The sequence below is a fragment of the Anabrus simplex genome, chromosome 7 (genome assembly GCF_040414725.1).
Source record: "Anabrus simplex isolate iqAnaSimp1 chromosome 7, ASM4041472v1, whole genome shotgun sequence".
Lineage (NCBI taxonomy): Eukaryota > Metazoa > Arthropoda > Insecta > Orthoptera > Tettigoniidae > Anabrus > Anabrus simplex.
In genome coordinates, this window is record NC_090271.1 from 162,897,063 (window position 1) to 162,920,431 (window position 23,369).

General features: G+C 41.4%; 1 protein-coding gene across 1 annotated transcript in view; it reads right to left on the minus strand.

Annotated features, from left to right (window-relative positions):
* Positions 1-1,504: 1,504 nt before the first annotated feature.
* Positions 1,505-23,369, minus strand: part of LOC136877753 (histone-lysine N-methyltransferase NSD2) — a 386,665-nt gene continuing 364,800 nt past the window's right edge. The window contains exons 25-26 of the mRNA XM_067151960.2: positions 18,120-18,274; positions 1,505-2,482 (exon numbers count right to left, since the gene is read on the minus strand). Coding sequence (XP_067008061.2) covers positions 1,505-2,482; positions 18,120-18,274 — 1,133 coding nt within the window. The remainder of the gene's footprint in view (positions 2,483-18,119; positions 18,275-23,369) is intronic.

A 23,369-nucleotide genomic window follows, 5' to 3' on the forward strand; every position in this document is an offset into this window, starting at 1 on the left:
ACTTAGTAATGCCAAGATTTTTGCTTGTTGATCAAAAACAGACTACAAATTGGGATCAAACCTGTGAACTTGGAATTATAAATAGCTCATAATACCCCCTGATTCACTGAGGTAGCTGATCAGTCTGGAGTTACTGGCATGGATGAGCAGAACATAAGAATGTTTATCATAGACACATTTTTATCATCCTTACTGTGTAATGCATACTCACGGGAAATGTTCAATGATGCACTGGATAGTCATACAGCTCTAATGATGACAGTCTAAACATATTATTAAAAATAGTAGACACTTTCAGTGGAAAGATGTTAAGTTCCAAAGACAGATGACATGATCTCAAGAAACTAAAGTTGAAAGTAAGAACAAGTTGGATTGCAATTGCAGCTTAAATTACAACTTAAATCATTTTGATTAAATTAAATGTTAACAAGATGCTATACTAACATACCTCAGACTGAAGTATTTAAGAAATTACAAACGTATTGAAAAATGTAGCTCTTAGTTAATTGAACTATTTTTTCCTCATGCTTTTTCATGGACTCATGGCTTGGATTACAATCAATATATAAACGGAAAACAAGAACACTTTGATACATGGGTTTATAAGGGTTCCAAAGAGTTGGCGGAAGCAACCGATAGAGCTTGAACTTTTAAATATTTATTAGTAGATTAATATAAAGCACAAAACCAATGAAGAATGAGACAGACATCATAATCGCTAATAATCATTAACGAGTAAGGTATTGTGTGAAAGAGGGTGAAATAACATTGACCAATTACCATAAGCTAGAAAATACAGACACCTCTATGAAAATTAACAAAATATCTTAGAACTCTTAACCTTCTTTGCAGTCTATAAATATGTATGAAGACCACTGCATGTGATAAGTATTATGAAAACAAACTAGAAAAGTGCATGTTGTCATATTGCTGGTTCTGGAGAGAAAGCATGTTGCTTCATCCCACCTCTAGAATAAACAAAAAATCAAACTAAAATATACAGATCAGACTTCAGAAACCCAAGAGTGTGACACATTTGACTAACACAAAAAGCACGTTCTATGAGTCTTTTCTTCAATAAATTCATATTTTATCATGCATATAGAAACTAGGAGTTCAAAGTTTTACTACGGCTTAAAGTCAGTCAATTTACAGTGAAGCCTATCAATATTAATTTTAAAATTCTGCATGAGCTAAATTATGAACCTTAGTATTATCTGTATGATCTACTGCAACAACTAGTACTGGCTTCATGCTCACAAAAAACAGGTCACACAATATTTTAGATGGGTAGAACATTGTCTAATATAATTTGTACAAATATATGACTTCTCATTGATAATGATATATCAGCAGGACTTCGGTACTTAATTAAATAACATTATTCCCTTCCTCGTCTAAGAGAGTAAAATGAGTTCAACTTACAAATGATCTCAACATTTAATTAAAAGTAACTTTAAAAACAATACTATCTAACGCCTGGATCACAGTATTTCATTCCCTATCAACTCCCAACTGAAAGTAAGAATGCACTAGAACTATCAAATTTTTTCAAAGTGCTATGCTGCTGTGGTGTGTCATCAATTGGGGACCTGGAGCTTTCATCAAGTACTTCAGTACCGGTACTTGTATGGTTTATGGTAGACAGGCTGAGATCGCTAACTTGCCCTATTTTGTTTACCGGTGAGCTCATCATTCCAACTGTTACAGGCATTTTAGAATTCAAAGCCAAAATTCCACCCATAGCTTCTTCTATATTTATATAGCCTGCATCAGACTTAACCTTGTGGTCTACTCGTTGCAGGATAGTCTTCCTCATCCTTGGGGAACGTTCATCCTGCTTATATCCCTGTACCACAACCTCGCTCTCCTCCTTTCTTTCTACAATCAACGGTTCTTCTTTCACACTTCTCTCCAGGTTGGGTTCGAAGTAATCTTTCATTTTCTTTGGGGGTTGTCGCTTTCTATGTGACATTCTGTTCGATTCATGTCCATTAAATGAAATTTTCAGCACTTTGTTGGGTGTTCTGTTTTTACTCCTATTCTTCTCTGCAAAACTTGAAGCCAAAGTATCAATTTCTATTTGAAAGGGAGTTTTTATCTTTCCATTAGGTCTGGAAACAAGTTTCTTTGGTGATAAGCCAACTACTTCACGTGCTATTTGTTCTACACTCGACTTTCTAGGTCGACCACGTTTCCTCTTAACCAGGAAAATATCAGCAGGATTTACGACTCCATTTGGCAATGGCAGTGGTGATGGTAACTCGGGCACAATATTATCCACATTACTAGACTCTATGTTTCTTACATCTGATTCTTCAGGCTTTGGTTCACATTTTTCTGTGGCAGGCTCACTTGGCTTCTCTTTCTTGATCTTAGACTCCTTCTTAACCAAAGGTGACTCACAGGGATTGGGAGATGGTGACTGAGCAGATACCTTCAATTTCTTGTAAGCTTTGCCTTTTCCTTTTGGGACTTCCATCTGTAAAAGAGAGCAGAATACTTTATCTATAACAGAACCAAGGGCATATGAGAAACAGAAAAGAAAAAAGTGACTGTGCAATTCAAGTGCCATCAGAATATTTTGTTGAAGATTATTGTACACAACAAAGCATTTCATAACATTTTCTGAACCAACTGTTTCCTTAGAAGTAGTACTTATTTTCTTTATAATGTTCTATAAAACTCTACACTGCTTTTTAAATGCAAAGTAGAAAGAATGCAACTGCAGGAATATACATCAATACACAGAAGGCATAAAGATAACAACAGTTTAGTACAGGCAGACAGAACAACAAAATGGAGAAGACTACAAACCCATTATAACCGACAGTCATTCTAACTGTTAAGTTCACTATTATCCACAACTTAATAGCATTAATGCTCATTTTTAAACCCACATTAAATGTGATCTCAAAACTTTGCTAAAGATGCCCTGCGCACCATCAAGATTATCCTGATACTGACTAAGCTTTCATAAGATTGAAAAGTAGAAATCAATGACATTTCCTGAACAATACGAACGGGAAACCTATAATAAAAGTGAACGCTTCTGTTAACACATATACATGTTTAGTCAAATGTTGGGCTCTATCCACTCTGCCGAGTGATTGGAGATTTGATAGCATTACAATTACAATTACAATTGGCTCTACGTCGCACCGACACAGATAGGTCTCATGGTGACGAAGGTATAGGAAAGGCTTAGGAGTGGGAAGGAAGCGGCCGTGGCCTTATTTATGGTACAGCCCCAGCATTAGCCTGGTGTGAAAATGGGAAACCAAGGAAAACCATCTTCAGGGTTGCTGACCTGACGTCAACCTCATCAGAGGAGTTAATAAGATGAAATGAATGACGTGATATATGATAGCAGGGAGAGGGTGAAACCCGGTGCCGGCACATAGCCTACTCCTGTTGAATAACACCAAGGGGTCTGCTCAAGGCTTAATGTCCCCATTCGATGCACGAATCACCATCAACAGCGTCATATGACCTCACTCCATAAGAGAATTGCGGAGAGGTTTGGAATTTAATCCAGGCTTTTGGCACGCAATCTAGTGATTAGAAATTATATACCACCACCTCCCCTACACTGCCAGCCAACATTCTGATGGTGAAATTTTTTTCGGCCAACGGGACTTGAACCGGCTAACCTTGATGTCAGACCGTTTAGACTTCAGTGCCCCAACGATCACGGCCACCAGGCAGGCTAAAGTTTACCCACTGTTAACTCAAAGTAAAACTTGCTTGGGAATGCGATTGGCAGGCATGCGTATTACATGCCTTGTTCATCGCAGCTGACGTCTTAAAACCATTGCTTCTCTACTGGTGGGCTGTGGCTCTTCAAGTACGATGACATTTGTGCGTTTAGCTTCCCAGGTTATATGCAAAATTCTCCTTAAAAGTCGCTGGTGATATCGTTCCAATTTTTCAATACACCGCCTGTAGCATGACCAGGATTCAGATCCATGTAGTAACCTGGGAACTACAACTGAACTGTATACGAGGATCTTTGTTACAACACTGGGGGTGTGGATAAAAATGAGCATGCACTCTTTACTCGCAAATTTAGAGCAGGCACTCGCGATAAGGTGAATAAAAACCGCCGGTTGGTAGCAGGCACTCACAGCCGACCCGTGACCTTGAGCACACACTCCAGTCGCTCGAGTAGCAGGGTGGGTGCTCCAGATTTCTGGTGAATAAAGATAAAGCAGCCACTCATTCCAGGAGGTGCTTGCTTAAGTTTCCTTGAGCTAATTCCGTAGGTGACTTCAAATGATAGTGCCAAATTCAACAGCATGGCAGTGTTTATGGTGGTGGTTAATCGGAAAAGAAAATTATATAAACTTCGCAGAGAATCAGCTCAACTTGATTAAAAAGTGTTATATAGGTCGAGTAAGGAGCATGCTGAAGGGTTAGCAGAGAATTTATAAAGCACAACTGTTATTCACACGGACATTATCAAGAGTTCAATGGACAAGTCAACTGTTTTTATAGATCATATGACTTATAATTTTAACAAAATTTGCTAAGATTGTATTTTAAATGTCGTACTATACATCAATATTTTTAATGTGTCTTGCCAATTTTAATATTTTAATAATATCTATTTGGTATTCTGATATATTCATGTTAATTTATAATAGCTGATGATGTCCCTTAGGGGACGAAACATGTACTAACATATTAAATTACAAATTGTATTGAATGTTGAAGAAGTGGCAGGAACTTTTTATGAGACCTCTATAGAGTATTTAGACCAATGGGCATCACTAAAAACTGTTCCTGAATGGTCTGATGTGGAAAAATGTTGCGATTTTGTGGCAAGTAAAGGATTTTTTAACAGTGGGAATGACTCAGAACAATTTGATCAATTTTCCTGCTTAACCAAATATGCCTCTGCAGAGAAAATATCCAATTGGAATGATGCAGAAGTTTCAGTAAACAAAAGGTGGATGGAGGTTTTTCTTAACTTCAAGGAAAACAATATAAGACACAGTCAACTCTCAATAGTGGCACAGTATATTTTTTCTCTTCCCGGAACTAATGCTTCAGTTAAAAGAGTTTTCTCTCAAATGAACAAACTGTGGACATCTGAAAAATCTCACCCGAAACTTTCTACTATTAAGGCTTTGTTAATGATCAAGTTTAACTTTTTGCAGAATTGTTTAGACTTTCGTAAGTTTTTAAAATCATCACCACAGTTGTTACAGCTAGTTATATCCTCTGAGAAGTACGAGTAACACTTGAATGTATCACAAGGAAAGGTATTGGGAGCCACATAAACCTGATTCTGGTGCCGGCATCTGAACGCCCGGCCACCAGGTCCTGGATCCGCTGCACCAGAGGGTGCTGAGGAAAACAGGTATCAATAGACTGTAGTGAGCTCAAGGAGTCAGTACACAGCAGAAAGTGTCAGTGCTTATCGGACAGTGCGAACCGCAGAGCTTCACAGATAGCATAGAGCTCTACTGTATACACACTACAGGTTTCCGAGAGAGCAAAAAGAAACCTATCGTTATTGACAACGAACGCACAGCCCACTTTCGTTTCTGTCCTTGAACCATCCGTGTAAACAACAGCTGCATCTGGATACAGGCCAAACGACAGGAAGAGCCTCCGATAAACTGAAGGGTCCATGTTCTCCTTCGGGCCAGTGTGCAGATCCAGGATTATTTCAGGTTGTCGTATTACCCACGGAGGTACCCCACTTGGTAGTCTACAAGGCAGGGAACAGAAGGTACGTCAAACAATCTGTGACGGCTATCCAAGTGTATTCCAACCGGCCGCATTACTCGAGGATAAGCAGTGTACAGCAGACGGTTTCCTTTGTGGAATACGCAAGGATAGTTTGGATGAAGTGGCATCTGTCGTAAATTTGCAGCATTGGACAGAAGCATTTGCTGGCGCCTCAGGTGTAAAGGCAGCATACCCGCTGTGATGGATGCTATTCAGTTTCGCAAGGACGCTTTACCTTGCTGATCCATATGCTGCACTGCCGTAGTCCAACTTGGATAAGATATGTGCCCTATAAAATCATAGGAGCACTGTGCGGTCAGTCCCCCAATTGGTACTGCTAAGGAACTTCAAAATACAAAGGGCACTAGGAAAGTTTTGCAATACGCAAAAACGGTTGGCTGGACACCCCTGTTATAGTGAGGGATGAAAAGAGTTGTGAAAACTGGTCTAGAAGACAGCAAGGCTTGACCTTCACACCAGTTGGGATTGAAAGCAAGTTATGATGCCAGTGTGGTCTAAAGGTGAATATCGCACAATTATCTGCTACAATTTTGCTTGTGGATTAACTGTTGACCAGTGCCTGGCAGTGGCGTATGCTGGGATCAAGACGTGGGCTACCACTAGACTTAGGTTACCCCTTTTCGATGGTTGGTTTACTGAACGTCAAGCCTTCAGCGTTTAGAGCTGCAGCCAAAAGCCAATGGAGAAGCCAGCTGCTTCACAAGCTACTGCCCTGGCCTCTGCTACTGCCAATGCTCAACCCCTGATCAGTGGATATGGTAACCTAAAGTTTAGCAAATTAAAGCCCAGCTTTGTGGCTAATGTATAGAATGTTTGCCTTTGGTCCGACGGCCCCGGATCAATTTTCAGAATCAATCCCCTCATACTGTTAATTCCCCTGGCTTGGGGACTAGGTGTTTATGACATCTTCGCCATTCATTTTATCGTCATTAGGTCACCACCAAGCCTATGCAGATGCCATGCACTATTATTATTATTATTATTAAATACAAATGTTGAATTTTACAATGGTTTTCCCATCGATCACTGGTTAATTAGCTTCCTCGGGAGATCAGTGGTGGTGTCCGAACCATGATCACGGGTTCGATTCCAATCAAGAGAAGAGAACCTGAAATATTGCATTCCATTTTACCAGATCTACCTCTATAAAGAAAACTACACTGTTCCTATAACAGCAGCCCTGCAGTGTCATCCTACATGGATGTAGAAGTAAACGGAAGTGAAACACCAGTGCTCTGTTATCTATGAGGTGAGAAGTATATACGATGAGTAACGCACGGCTGATAGTTAGCAGTGGCGATCTGACGGACCGAAGCCTAGTACACCTATCTCCCCCCCGGTCCCCGCTCCTGCCCGATATACAGCAACAACCTGCATGCTGTGAGTAGAGTGCAGAAGGACAAGAGCCTGGGCTGCGATATCAGTCTCCGATGCCTTGCTCGCAGAAATACGTGCAAAGTTTTCTCTCACTGCTTTCAAGTTTTGAAATCGGAACAGTGTGTCATATGCTTACATTATAATGTGCTTTAGACTACCATCATTCTCAACTGAGGTTTGGGCTTCACCGATAGCCTTGGTAGCACTCAGTATACGCCACTGGTGCCTAGAGGAAATGACTCCTGTGCTGGGGAAAGACTGTCCGCATCGCACAACAATTTTCCGCCGGTACAAAGAGTTCCAGAGGGGAAAGTTTTGGGTTGAAGACGATCCTCGTTCTGGGCGTCCGTCTGAATCAGTGACTCAGGAAAACATTGAAGCTGCGAGGAAAATATTGCAGCAAGCAGTGTTGCCAACTTATATTTACATGATCCGCTAAATACTACTAAAAATACGCTAAAATTCCGCCAGGAAATCCGATCTCAAATAATAATAATAATAATAATAATAATAATAATAATAATAATAATAATAATAATAATAATAATAATAATAAAAGTAAATGTCTGCACTCACCTAACCTGTGAGTTTCACTGGGATTAACCCCCTGCCCGTGAGCCAGCGACCTAAAACTTGTAGGCGTTTTACTGCCCGGTGCCAACTAGGTGAATCCCCTACCTCAAGGACCACACACAGAACAGGCCAGTTCATTAAACGGTCTTCCTTCATAGCATAAATATAAATGCTACTCTCTCGCAGTTTCATTATCTGTCGTCATTTGTCAACTAAGAGATAAGTACCCATTCCCCACGCATTACAAATTTACGATACCATGATCTCATAACATCAAATCCTCATATGACTGCTAGCTCCTGACAAGAAATATGGATTAGCTCGGAGGCAGACTGGAGTACAAATTTTTAAAAACGTAAAATGGATGAAACACTAAATTCCGCTATAATAAATCTAGAATTCCGCCAAAAAATCCGCTGTCCGCTAAATGATATATTTCTCTGCCGACAGTCTTTTAATTCCGCCAAATTTAGCGGAAAATCCGCCAAGTTGGCAACACTGGCAGCAAGAGAGGTGGTTGACATATCGGCAGGTAGAAGAGACCCTCCACATCCCTGCACCCGCTATTCATGCAATTCTACATGACCATCTCCGGTGTTAGAAAGGTTTGTTCCCTTTGGGTGCCCCATTCACTTTTAGAGGAGCAAAGGGCACATCGAGTGAAATGGTGCCGAGAAATGCTAAAACAGTTTGAAAATGGGACTTCGCGTAACGTCAGTGGCATCGTTACAGGTGACGAAACTTGGCTTTATTATTACAATGTCCCAACAAAATCCCAGAACAAGGTGTGGCTCTTTGAAGATGATGGTACTCCTGTGACTGTGTGAAAGTCAAGGTCAGTGAAGAAAAGGATGATTGCAGTATTCTTCACTAAACGGGGCATCCTGACTTGAGTTGTGCTAGAAACAAAAAGGACAGTTACTGCGAAGTGGTACAGTGAGATCTCTCTGCCTCAGGTCATCCAGGCTCTCAAACAGCTCCGTCCAATGTCACGGCTCAACACTTGGCTCTTGCATCACGGCAATGCTCCAGCACATCATGCTAATGTAACAATGGATTTTCTTGCCAGATCAGGGTTGACTGTGCTTGATCACCCTCCATACAGTCCTGATCTTGCCCCATGCGACTTTGCACTCTTCCCAGAAGTGAAGATGAAGCTGAAAGGGCGGCATTTTGCATCTGACGAGAAGCTTCTGGCAGCATGGGATCAAGAGTGTGAAAATGTAACCGAAGAAAAGTGACAGAGTTGGTTCAGTGACTGGTTTCAACGTGTGGAGAAGTGTATTGAGTGTGGTGGAAATTATTTTGAAAAAGTTTAAAGCATTCACTCACATTGCAAAACTTTCCTAGTGCACTTTGTATTTAACTGTTTAGTGCCTTGCACTTTTAACTGCCGCACATGCAGCTCCCAAGATAATTTGCTACAGAAAATGAGCCCAAGAAATTGGTGTCACCTACTGGAAGAGCGACATTTCCTAAATAAAGCTCAGGATGGGAGTGAAGTGTGTGCCTTCGGCAAAAGTGCATAACAGAGGTCTTTGTGGTTGAAAACCGAAAGCCATGTTCTGAAGTCCACTGTTCCATCTCCTAATATCATCATCATCCTAAACCATCTGCAGTTTCCCGGGCGTGGTATATGAGTCTCCTCCATCTCACCCTGTCCTTATACCATTCTTCCTCCACCAACTTGTCCCAATCATGACCTCTCAGCAGTCCATCGTTCTTAACTAAACCTATCCATTTCCTTCGTGGTCTTCCCACGAGTCGTCTTCCTTCTGCTTTTCTGTCAAATTCCTTCCTTGCAGTTCTGTTTACTGGCATCCTCTTCATGTGACCAAACCACTTCAGTCTTGATATCTGAATCTTATTGAGGAGAGAACCATCTATTCCTTCTTCTCTAATTTTCTCATTCCTAATCTTGTCTTTTCTTGTTTTCTGGATCGTAGTGCGTAGGAATTTCATTTCAGCTGCCTGAAGTTTGAAATTATCTCTATTGGTCAGTGTTGTGGTTTCGAGACTGTATGTAAGAATTGGTGTATAATAGGACTTGTACAATGTCATTTTTGTTTTCATGGGTATTTGCTCATCCCACAGCAGGTGTCTTTCCTGGTGGTAAAATTGTGTTGCCTTATTGATTCGACTGTTCACCTCATGTTTTGCTAGGTTGTCATTTGATATAACGCTACCCAAGTATTTGAAAACTGGAACACTGTCCAGCTGGGCTTCATTTAACATGACTATTGGTTCTGCTCCTTCCCCATACACTTTCATCACCACCGTTTTTGTCTTGCTGATGTTTAAACCATATTTCTTAAACTCCTCATTCCAGCTTTGCATTCTCTCTCCCAATTCATCTTCTGAGTCACTCCAGATCGCAACATCATCTGCAAATGTGAAGGTTATGATATCTCCATGTTCTTTCCTTGTAATAGATTTCATTACTATATCCATTACCATAATAAATAGAAGGGGTGACAATGAGCTGCCCTGCTGCACTCCTCTCTTTGTTTCAAACCAGTCCGACAAACCACATCCTACTTGAATACAGCTTCTATTCCCACAATACAACATTTTCACTTTGTCTATGAGGCTGGCTCGCACTTGAAGTTCTTTCATGCATTGCCAAATTCTTTCCCTTGGTACAATGTCGTATGCTTTCTCAATGTCCAAAAATATTAGAAATAAAGGCTTGTTCTTCTCTCAGTATTTTTCCATTAGCATCCTAATTGCAAATATAAGGTTTGTAGTTGACCTTCCTGGTCTGAAACCATAATGCTCTTCTTCCAAAATTGGTTCAACAATATCTCTGATTCTGGTCTCCATTATTTTTTCCAATATTTTCAGGACATGAGACAGTAGTGTGATACCACGGTAATTAGTACATTTTCGTCGGCTTCCTTTCTTGAACAGAGGTACAATGATGCCCATCTTCCAGTCCTCAGGAATAGTATTTTCCTCTCATATCTTGTTGAGCAGTCTCTAGAGCCACTGGATTCCTGGAATTCCTGCTGCTTTCAGCATATCTGCACTTAGTTCATCTATGCCCACTGCCTTTCCTTTCTTCATGCTCTTGAGTGCATTTTCAACCTCAAGTCATGTAATTGGTGGTTCAGATGTGGTTCTTCGACTTGGCTCTCCCCTATCCGTTATGTTTTCTGTATCTCCATTCAGCAGCTTATCGAAATAGATCTTGAGTTCTTGTTTAATTTATCCCTCTTCTTGTGCCAGAGTTTCATCATCACGTTCTATTGCTTTTATGGTCTCTTGACCCCTTCGCTTGTTTTTCACTACTCTGTATAGCAAATCATATTTCCTCTACTGTCCTCTTCCAGTTTGTCTGCAAACTAATTCCATTTCTTCTCTTTTTCTTCCCTTACAATGTTCTTTACGGCAAGTTTCTTGTTGTATGTCTCAAATATTATTACAATATTATAAGTCCACCTGTTCAATACAATACAATATGATCCACTATTTCATATGGTCAAAAATTTTTTATACATAATACATAAAAGTCAAAGGTACATGTTTCACCCTCCTTACGGGCATCATCAGCCTATATAGTTCCTGTATAGTCCTTGAAGTCTTTGTATTTCTTTCTTTCTTTCTTTCTTTCTTTCTTTCACAGCTGTTTTCATTCTATCGTTCCACCATGGTGTCTCCTTTTTTCTTTTGATATAATTTGTAACACCACATAGGTTTTTGGCTTCTCCCACAAAGGTGTCTTTGAAGGCCTTCCACTCTTCATTAACGCTGGTTACTTCACCCTTTGGCAAACTCTATTGAATCCTTAGTTTGTATTCTTCCTTTATTTGGACTTCTTGCAAATTCCAAGTTTTAACCCTTGGTTTTTTCATAATAGCTTGCAGTCGCTCTGTGACTGCCATACTAAGCGAGCTCTAATGCAGAGCTGAATCGTCCACATATAGTGACGATTTTACTGCTGAACCAGCAGCAGCGACATTATCGTTCAAGGCAATCGCGAATAAAGTGACACTAAGAACCGATCCCAGTGGGACCCCATTTTCTTGAACGTGGTATTGCGAATATGCCCTCCTTACTCGGACACAGAATAGACAGAGGGACAAAATATTCGCAATAAACACCGGCAAATTACCTCGGAATCTCCACTAATACAGGACTGACAGGATACCATATCGCCATGTGGTGTCATAGCCCTTTTCTAAGTCAAAGAAAACAGTCACCAAATGTTGTTTGCAGAGAAATGCATCCTGGATAGAGCTCTCCAGACATACCAAGTGGTCAGTGGTCGAGCGAGCAGGTCGAAAACCACACTGGTACTTGGACAAACGTCCTTGTTTCTCCAGATAACACAAACGTCAGCGATTTACCATCCTCTCAAATAGCTTACACAAACGGTTAGTATGACAAGTAGGTCTGTAACTCCCTGTATACTTTGTCAGGCTTGAGGACAGGAATGACTATGCCCTCTCGCTACTGAGATGGAAACCCGCTCTCTATCCAGATTTGGTTGAACACAAGAAGGAGATTTAATAGACTATCCTCACTAAGGTGTTTCAACATCTGGTTAAGGACATTGTCTGATCCCGGAGACGTGACCCTGCAAAGCGCCAAGGCGCTGCGGAGTTCCCACTCCATAAAGGGCATGTTATAGTCCTCTGAAGCTTGAGTGGCAAAACTAAGGTGATGACGTTCTGCCTCCAACTTCAGAGCAACGAAATCACAATGGTCATTCCTGGAGCTAGACAAATCTGCAAAATGACTGGCTAGATGGTTAGCAATCGAGAGTGGTTCAGTGACGATACTGCCTGCAATGGAAATTCCCGGTACAGATGATGATCCTTGGATATATAAAATATGTCAAAGTTTAGTCCAAACTTGAGATGACGGGGTATGTGACGTCATGTATCTCTCCTACTTGCGCCTTAGCACAGAGATTCTTAAATGTTACCAAATTGGCCACAGTTCTTTGATAGCTGCTGCAATTTCTTCGTTCCACCAAGGAACGAGTTTTCGGTGAGGAGTCGCTGAAAACTGTGGAATGGACTCAGCAGCAGTAGCAAGAATAACTTGTGTTGTGTAATTGATATCTCCGTCTACGCTCCGCCTGGTCACGTCGTTAAAGACAGCTAGTGATGTGAACTTTTTTTCTTTCGCTATTTCTTTCACGTTGCACTGACACAGATAAGTCTTATGGCGACGATGGGACAGGAAAGGCCTAGCAATGGGAAGGAAACAGCCGCGGCCTTAATTAATGTACAGCCCCAGCATTTACCTGTTGTGAAAATGGGAAACCACGGAAAACCATCTTCAGGGCTGTCGACAATGGGGTTCGAACCCACTATCTCCCGGATGCGAGCTCACAGCTGCGCGCTCCTAACCGCACGGCCAACTCGCCCGGTGATGTGAACTTTGGCCAATCAGCATGTTTAAGAATCCATCGAGGAGGATCCTCTACGGATTTCTGTTTCAACAAAGTAAGAAGAATGGGAAAATGGTCACTGTCACAAAGATCATCGTGCGTATTCCACCGAAACAGGGGAACCAAGGTTTGCCTGCACAGTGACATCTATGCGAGAGTATGTGCCGTAACGTACACTGAAATGAGTTGGTTCACCTGTATTCAAAATAAATAAATCCAGCTCTCTTACTAATGTTTCCAATTCCCTTCCCCTGGGGCAAGGCGTTTCAGAGCTCCATATAGGGTGATGGGCATTAAAATCACCCAACAGGAGAAAGGGAGGTGGAAGATGATCTATAAGATCAGTTATATCATTTATATTAAGAGGCTGACTTGGTGGAAAATAAACATTACACACTGTTGCTAAGACAGGCAGCGGAACGCGAACCACTACAGCATCCAGCGGGGTTCTTAGTGGAACCTCTTCGCTATAGGTATCAGAACGGACAAAAATGCCAACGCCACCGGAAGATCGGTTAGCATAATGTCGTTCTGCAGAGTATAGCCTGAAATTTCTCACGATTGTATGATGACCAGGTCAGAGATTAGTTTCCTGAATGCAGACTATACTCATCGAATACTTACTAAGTAGCTGGCGCAGCTCAGCAAGATGCTTATCATAACCGTTACAATTCCACTGTAACAGTGACATAGTGTGAACTAAAAGAGAGAGTGTTAGGTAATGAGTGACAAAATGCTCTTAAAACTAAACACTATCAATATCAACATCTACATCCCTAGATGTAGATAACAGCTCAACGTTCATACCATCAACAGATGATGGGACTGATACCCAGAACTTTGGCGTATTGTGGGGGCGGGATTTTGTCCTATGAGGGGAGCGCGCAGGTTTTGGAGCAGGTTAACCTGCTGGCGCTGATTCATACCCTCCAGATGGAGGGAATATTTTGCCCTTCACAGGAGAAGGGCGGGAGTGCCTTAGTTTCTTGTTTAGACGGACTGGGACATGTTTTCCCAGCCCAGGTCGACATACCTTGCAGGACCAACAGCTGCCTTGGGAGCAGCGATGGCAACGGGTTTAGGAGATATCAACGATGAACCTGGAAGTCTCTGTGCTATCTATATGTAGTCTAATGTCTTGGTGGGTGCATTGATAGAATTTAACTTACGGTGCACTTCCTGGTAGGAAAGACCATCCAGGGTATTAATCTCCTGGATCTTCTTCTCACCAAGATATACCGGACAATTCCAATCTTGGGGCGAATGAAGACCAGCGCAGTTAGTGCACCTGGAAGGAGTTGTGCATTCTTTCACACCGTGAACTTGTCTGCCACATGCACCATATACAGACTGATTCGAGCAACGAGATACCATGTGCCTGAACCTCTGCATTGATAGCAGCACATGGGAGGCAGGATGTACGGACTCACATCGCTATAGGTTGTTACCTTCATTTCTTCTGGTAACACTGACAATTTGAAGGACACAATGAATGCACCCGTGGCAACGTCTTCGCCATTGACGTACGTAATGCGCCGGATGTCTGTCACGCCACGGTGCTTCATGTCTTCTATCAACTCATTGACAGTGTTCAAGATGAGATCGCGGTGGGAGATAACTCCATGAACCAGTTTCAAGGTCTTGTGCTCTTCCACTTTGACAGGAACATCACCAAAGTGGTCGCACTTGAGCAACCGATCAGCTTACACGGCAGTGCGTATCATTAACAACAAACTACAGTTGCGCATCTTCTTCAGATCTTCGAGTTCGCCGTAGACAGTTTCTATGGGCTTACTAAACAAAATACACTTTACAAGCTTGAAGTCACTTCCATCAGTTCTGGTAGCAAACAGAAACCTAGGGAAGATGGATCATTTCAAAACCATGCCCAAAATCATCCTCCCCAAATATCACCCACTCCGATCAGGGGCCTCTGTAGCCAAACCAAGCAGCCAAGGCAGTACCCACCTGGTCGCAGCCAATATTGCCCGGGGTCCGATGTTAGACGATGCCTAATATGGAATGACTGAGGAAATGCGCACCACGACTCCCTCTAAATACCCACAAGAGCATGTACCCTTAGGGTGTAAATAGTACTAAATATAGAGAAAAAATAAATAAAAAACAATAATAATATGTCCTTCTGGCATTCGGCTGTGCGGGGACCTGTGTTGTCACAAGTGGGCTTTAGGGCGTAATCACACACGTAAGAGGCCCATCTCTGAGCAGCACGCACATCAAGAATTTTGAATTCGTCTACAACTAACCCTCAAAAAACAATAACAAATAAAGAGGGGACCAATGGCCACATGACCCTTTTAGTTGCCTTCTACGACAGGCAGGGATTACCTGTGAAAGTATTCAGCCCCTCCCATCCACAGGGGGTCCAACACAATATACCAAACTGCAATCCATGTCCGCGCCTAGGTCGCCCCTTTTAGTCACCTCTTACGACAGGCAGGGGATACCGCGGGTGCATTCTAAATCTGCGTCCCCCACCTGCAGGGGGTCTTGATGTTTTGATACACAAGGTCATGATGTGGCGAGATCCAAATTATGTGTCACATATAACGAAGTGCATAAAAACGTTTAAAATTAGGATATACATCCTCCGGTGGCATGGATTAGTCTTATTTTCATGTTGTGATGAACTTCAACAGAAAACCATTAAACCTTTCTTGCTATTGACAACTGCATGCAAACATGTAAAATGTGCGAGGTCTAAAAACAAAGAAAATATCCAAATTAAATTAAGGACTAAAGAGAAAGAACCTAAACAGGAATTTGGAAGTTAGGTGGCAACTTATTCTCCGCTGGTCCTGTTGGAAATTCTCAGGCTGGTCTGCAGCCTTGTTAGAATGCGACTAGTTCTCTGAGTATTAACCGAGCATTTCAACTGGAAGGCGACCTTGTCAGCCGCTGGTGGCGGGGGTAGAGAAAGAGGGACTAAAGTGGGCGGTATGAAACGAAATGGCATATGGCTTTTAGGGCTGGAAGTGTCTCGAGGACAAATTCGGCAAATTTTGATTTGACGCCCGGAGGCGACCTGCGTGTCGTGATGAGGATGAAATAATGATGAAGACGACACATACCCCCAGCCCCCATGCCAGCAAAAATAACCAATTATGGTTAAAATTTCCGACCCTGCCGGGAATCGAACCTAGGACCCGTGCCCAAAGGCCAGCACGCTAACCATTTAGCCATGGAGAAAATGGGCGGTACTAATGCAAGACAAGACAAAGTGGGGAGCGGTTTGTTTCTTGTTTTTTCCATGACTTTGAATAACTTGTCAATAAAATGTTCCGTTTTTTTCCCCCACAAATTTTGTTAAGATTCTCTGTAGGTTTGAATCTGTGATCTAAATGGATAAAAATGTTCTCGAAAATATTGAGCAGTATGCCTTTACTTCTGATACATAAAATATTAAGGTCCTGTTCTAAAGATGAAAAGGAATGATTGAAATCCATTACATGCAAAGTCATGGCTGAGAATTCATTACATATTTTAGCAATAAAATGCTCCTTATATCTGAAGGCGACGTTTCCTTCTGGCTTCATAGTCCTCGGTAGATGGATGCTTAGGCCCACGTAAGAGGTTCGTACCGTTACTGAGCAAAGTAAAGAACTCTTCTACAGCTGTGTTAATTTTGGTGCCATCGCTGCTAGCTATAGTAACGAATGTATGTTTCCATTCTGTTAACTGTAGTAAAAATTGTCGTCAGCTGGCCAGATTGAGTGGAATTAGCTGGGCGCTTGTTTGTGTTCTGTATCATGATACCTAGTAGTCAATTTGTTATGGTGTTGTGGATGTGAGCAGCTGAAATCTATATTTAAATCTCCATCACCTAGAAAACTCATGGTTATCATCAAACTATATAATGAGAGAGAGAGAGAGAGAGAGAGAGAGAGAGAGAGAGATATCCCAGACACCCCCCCCCCCCCCCGCCCGTCCCGTTTCTCTCAGTGTTTTTTACGACTGCGTACCCTCCCGACGTCCTCATCAGAGTTATTGGAATGAAATTAATGATGTGATATATGACAGTTGGGAGAAGGTGAAACCTGGCGCCGGCTCATAGCCTACTACTATCGATAGCAGCGAGAGGTCTGCCCCATCTGACGGATGAAATACATGGCCACCAGTAAGATATCAAAGTTAAATGGCTCTTGGCAGGTTTTGACATAAAGAAATACGTAGTTACGACAACACGAGGTTCTGAATCTTGTTTACAGTTCACGACTCTACAGAAACCAAGTACATTTGACTATTTAACACAAATATTTGCCAATTTAATGCCACAGAAACATTGAATTACTTAAGAAATATGGAGGATACACAAGAAAAGGGACATCATGATGATATGCAAAAAATATTCTAAAGTAAATGATATAGGTTGAAGAGCACTACAACATGCGAACAAATAAGCTCATATGGCACACTGAATAGAAATCCCAGAAGATCGAAATTTTTTTTTTTTGTAACTGTGATGAATTAAGTTCACTTCTGTAACAAGTTATATGTACTGTTCCCATAAATGCAAAACACACATAAACATAGAATTCAAAAGTTAGAAAAGCCCGACTCCTTGGCTGAATGGTCAGCGTTGCGGCCTTTGGCTCCGAGGGTTGATTTCCAGCCGGTTCATGGATTTTAATCGTGTCTGATTAATTTTCTGGCTTGGGGACAGGGTGTTTGTGTTTGTCCCAACACTTTCCTCTTCATATTAAAACAACATACTACATTACCAACCACCAAAGAAACAAGCAACAGAGATTACATCCTTACATATATAGGGTTGGCATCAGGTTGGCATCCGGGCATAAAAGAGGGCCAAATCCACGTATGTGAGGCAGTTCGTACCGGCAACCCCACAAGAGTGGGAAAAAATGACAGAAGAAGAAGAATAAAAGAAGGTGCACATCAATTTAAGAACAAGTCACTTGAGTTATACATGCATTCAACGAGTTCAGTCACATAAACACTGTTTCCCTATGGTAAGATATTTACTCACCTTCTCATGATTTTTGCATACAAGGCCCAAGGCATTCTTGAATGAAATGTTTCCATCAGAATGCTCGAAGCAGAAGGAGTCCGTACAAAAGTTGCAGCGGCGAATTGTGCGCTTGTGACAGATGTTGCAGCAATGCCACGGACATAACCATTTGGCTACAGACATAATAATATTCTTTTAGTGGTACTGTTTCATTATACTGTATACACATTAAACATTTAAAGCACAAAAACTAAACTGCCTTGTCCTTCAGCATTTAAAAGACTTCAATGATCAAGTAATGGAAAACAGGGAAGACTCAAAAGAACGGGTAGGCAAATTCCATTTATATTAATCATTTACAACCACAAGAGGTGAAAGTATACTAGAGCTCAGATTCATTTTCCTAGCAATTTAGAGGTTAACCAGTTGGAAAGAATAATCAATGATCATGAAAGCACAAATAAGATGTTTATCATAAGAAGTACAATCTTCAGGGATATAGCAAATCTCCAAGGTCATAAAATTTACTTGGACACTATTGCAGCTGAAATGTAGTCCTAGGCACGCACGGCTCTCCTGCTGACACTCCAGTCCCTTTGGTGGGCCACTTCACTTCCTGATACTCAGCTGACCTTGCATTCTGAGTTTATTGCTATTTGTTAGTGGGTGAGCGAGCTGACTGTGCCCATGGGACTGTGTCGCTCAACACTGGACCTGCAGAGCTGTTCAGTTGTGCGTGTGTAGGGGAGGAAATAACCAATATCTCAAAAGAAGAGTTGCAACAAGTTCATAAACATTTGTCAAGATGCTAATGTACTAAATAATGTAGTCCTGTCCGTTCATCTGCTTTATGTTGATGCATGAGAATGTGCATGCCAGCCCACTAAAGAGACGAGAGTGTCTGCAAGATAGTGGTGAGTGCCAGAGGCCATGGTACATCTACAAGCAGGCCTGAATAAAATGATGACCCTTTATCTACATCAAAACTGAAAGGGAGGGAGTGTTTAATGCAATATAGTCAGAAACTATTGTAATGAAGTTACCAGTGGTAGTTTCATAAATATGATGTAGGCTTTAACACCATCAAGGAATGAAGTAAAATCAAAACCAATAACAATGATGTACAGCAAACCTAATGTTAAATAATACCCCTCAAAATTACATTCAAAACAAGAAATAATAACCAGTACAAAATTAACAGTAACGTCTCAGTTAACAATAAATGTAAATCAACAGGAAAATATAAACTCTAATGCAGTCTATGTAAATCTAATTACACAGGCAGATACTTCTTCACTTGATATCCTAAACACAGAAAAACAATCAAATACTGTGGGACTACGAACCCTATTTTATGGTAAAACCAAGTGGCTAATAGCAGTATTATAACAGGCCTTGGAGGTAACTATTTCACATTTATTAATTTACATGGAAAACACATGTAACAGTCACTACACTTCAAAGACTTCATGCTTTATGTCCGAAGTACATATACATGAACGTGTCAACATTTTCAGGATGAAGATATGTTCGGTGCACTGTCATAATATTTGAATTTGCTGGGAACCACATTTCACCATCAACATTTGTTGCAGGAATCACACTGCCTGCCTGCGACCAATCTGAATTATTACCAAATTATTCCAACACACCCTTCAAAAGTTCACTTATTACATCACCTTGTTATGCATTTCCTTCACTTGCATTTGAAATGTTGAATAACCTAAATGGAAATCCTGCTTTAAGATTCCTTTTAACACATTGGTGACGAGCCCTGAGAATTCTCGTAGTTCTTGGCCGACCGTATGTAACGGGCCACAAGAATTCTTATTTTTATGGACCTCGTGTTTCCTTGATAGCTGCTACAATCTAGTGGCAAAATTATAAGTTTTAAATGGTGTAGTCATAGAAAAAACAGTATAAGGCAACTACTGCTCCATCAGTTTTTTTTCTTTAAACCCTCATAACAAAATAATATCGGAAATGTCAAGCTATTCCTTGGAGCTTCGGTACAGCTGTCAACATGGCGCGGCACATGCAGTTGCTAACAGATATGGATATTTGTAATGAATCATGTGCAGAACGGTTATCAGATATGCTTATGGTTATTGGATGTAACTAGAGACAGTGAATTAGATATTTTTAATTATGTGAGTGATTTTGACACTGCTTTCAGTCGTCCTATGTCAAATCGTGGGCAACAATCTCGTGTGGTGGAACACAGCAGAGACACAGGTGCACACAAGTCGAGTATAGACAGACTTGTAGTATGAAGTAGGTATAGATAGTCAGCAGCTTCTTGAAAGAAAATCCAGTTCATAATTTAAAATTATGAAGTCGATATCTAGAATAGTTTTTGCGTTACATGAATTTGAGTGCAGCAGTGTAAATTTGTTCTTGCAGGCTTGAACTATCGGGTCAACAGGGGGTAGTAGCCTCTGTTTGGACCTGGTCACCAATTTGTTAACAAAAGAATTTGTTGCACATTACACACAACGCCTTCCTTTAACCCATTTATGCCCGTAACTTTTTTCCCCGCTAATTTTGATCATTTATGCTTATATTTTGTATATGAGACTCAAACGTAACAATTAGTACAAATTTTACGTTATTGCGTATTCTGTTTGGTGAAAATAGCACGGGTCGAAAACGACCCAGTGGGCATGACCTCTTATCAGTGGCGGCCGGTCAGTACGTGCTACCGGGCTCCAGCACGTAGCTTGGAACTGTAAGGAATATTATTTATGTACAGTACAATTATCCTGTGCCTTTTCGTTGTTTTGAGTACAATATGAATTTGTGTTTTGTGAAAATCCGGACGAGATCTGTCGAACATCTAGCGCCGTTCTCCCGGGGAACAAGGCTCGTGCTCATGTGAAGTGAGCCCTTGTCTGTAGCCCGAAGGAAGCAATACGCAGGCGCAGCCAAGCTTGCAACACTCCGCCTAACCGGCGGAGTATACCATAAACCGGGATCAACTTTCACTGATCCCGTCTATAGTTACTTCCTCTCCCGCAAGGGGGTAGAAGTACTCGATGTCTCCTGCTACCTTGATGTTGAACGTGGTAAGCGAGTCTGCCACTAGAGAGTAGCATCGTCTGGGCTCGAAAGTAAAGCGTAAGTGGAGGCAATCTATCTCACACATGCTTATTAAAATATCCATCTTCCTTTTGTGTCAAAAATAAGGAATTCGTACGCGAGTCAAAGAATCTTTAACTGACCCTAAATGTTTTCCCGCATTACAATGCAATTTACTCTGGTGAAATGAAATATCGTATGGCTTTTATTGCCGGAAGTGTCCGAGGACATGTTCGACTCGCCAGATGCAGGTCTTTTGATTTGACGCCCGTAGGCGACCTGCGAGTCGTGATGAGGATGAAATGATGATGAAGACAACACATACACCCAGTGACGGTTAAAATTCCCGACCCTGCCGGGAATCGAACCCGGGATCCCTGTGACCAAAGGCCAGCGCGCTAACCATTAAGCCATGGAGCCGGACATTTACTCTGGTAATAGGGGAGGTCTCAATGAATCAGTTGGCAGCTCTGTCAGTTGCTTTGTAAGGTTCTTAATCTCGCGGTTATATTACTGGTGCATGTTTTTTCTGTCATTGTGTTAGTGCTAAAGTTTATACGGAGATTTATCAAATTACTTATCCACTGCAGTGTATATAAAGTGAAATTAAATTGGTGTTCTTAGTGAGGATCAATATTCCCACGATTCTATTTGCACTGATGTAAGTTGGGAAATGAGTATACAACATGAATAGTGTGGGCAGTTTGGTGAAAGGACTACCGGTATTTTCTAGGAGAACGTTAGAAGAAAATTTGAACATAAAAATTATAGTTCGTCCCATTCCAGTCTGAAATTTAACTCAGAAGGCTTCGCGCGTGAAAAATTTCAGTTATGTCAGGCATTTCAACTGTAAAGTTTACAACGATAACAGATATATGGTTGTGATTTAAAAAATACTTCGTTTTGTTTTCCTTGCATCTTATTTGGAAGATAATGATACCTGGAGTACGAAAGGTGTGAAAGATCTAAAAATCCAGGCGTGTTCTTGGGATTAGTTGATTTTGTGAGCAGTTTATATAGTGCCGTTAAGGAACACATGGAAGCCAATAAGGTATTTAAGGGCACATCAAAAACCACCCAGAATGAATTGCTAGACTGTATGTTGCAAGTCTGCCATGAAAAGATACTGGAAGAAGTACATAACACTAAATACACTAATATCATGGCAGCTGAAACTACTGACGTCTCTGAAGAGCCACAGTTGACATTGTGTTCAGATACGTATTAAATGGCCAACCACTTGAAAGATTTTGGGGATTTTTTAATCCAGACGGACAAACCGCAGATGCAATATCTGAGTGCGTGCTGCAGCAAGTCAATAGTAATTTTCGGACCGGGCGAGTTGGTCGTGTGGTTAGGGGCGCGCGGCTGTGAGCTTGCATCCCGGAGGTAGTGGGTTCGAACCCCACTGTCGGCAGCCCTGGAAATAGTTTTCAGTGTTTTCCCCATTTTCACACAAGGCAAATGGTGGGGCTGTACCTTCATTAAGGCCACGGCAGCTTCCTTCCCACTGCTAGGCCTTTCTTATCCCTTCGTCGCCATAAGACCTATCTGTGCCGATGTGACGTAAAAAAAAAAAACCCACCAATAATAGTAATTTTCATGTTAATCCAGAGAAAATTATCGCCCAGACTTACGGTGGAGCATCTATGATGAGTGGTGAAAGAGATGGAGTTCGGAGGGAAATCAAAGTTAGGCAGTTACATTTACTGCTACGCCCACCATCTTAACCTCGTATTTGAACACGCAGCCTCTCAAAATCAAGCTGCGCGCGTATTTTTCTGCAGCCTATCTGCATTTCCTGCATTCATTTCCAGATCTCAACGTCTGGCAGCTTTGGTAAAAGTGGTAGTACAACGAATTCCAGAATGTTCATCAACAAGATGGAACTTCAAGACTAGAACTGTCAATGTCGTGTATGAAGCTTTGTTGCAATGCTTTGTGGACCTGGAAAAGTCGAAATCTGTAAGGACAGTTCAAGAAGTACGTGGATTCAGACACAATTTGGAGGACAAAGAGTTCTTATTTTGGCTGTCTTTCTTTCACAGAATGATTCCTCATGTGGATGTTTTGTACTCCCAGCTACAAGCAAGATCGACAGATGCAATCAAAATAGGAAATGCTGTTGGCATTGTTACGAAGGCTGTAGCTTCAGTCAGGGATTATGTCGATCAAATAGCAAATGAAGTT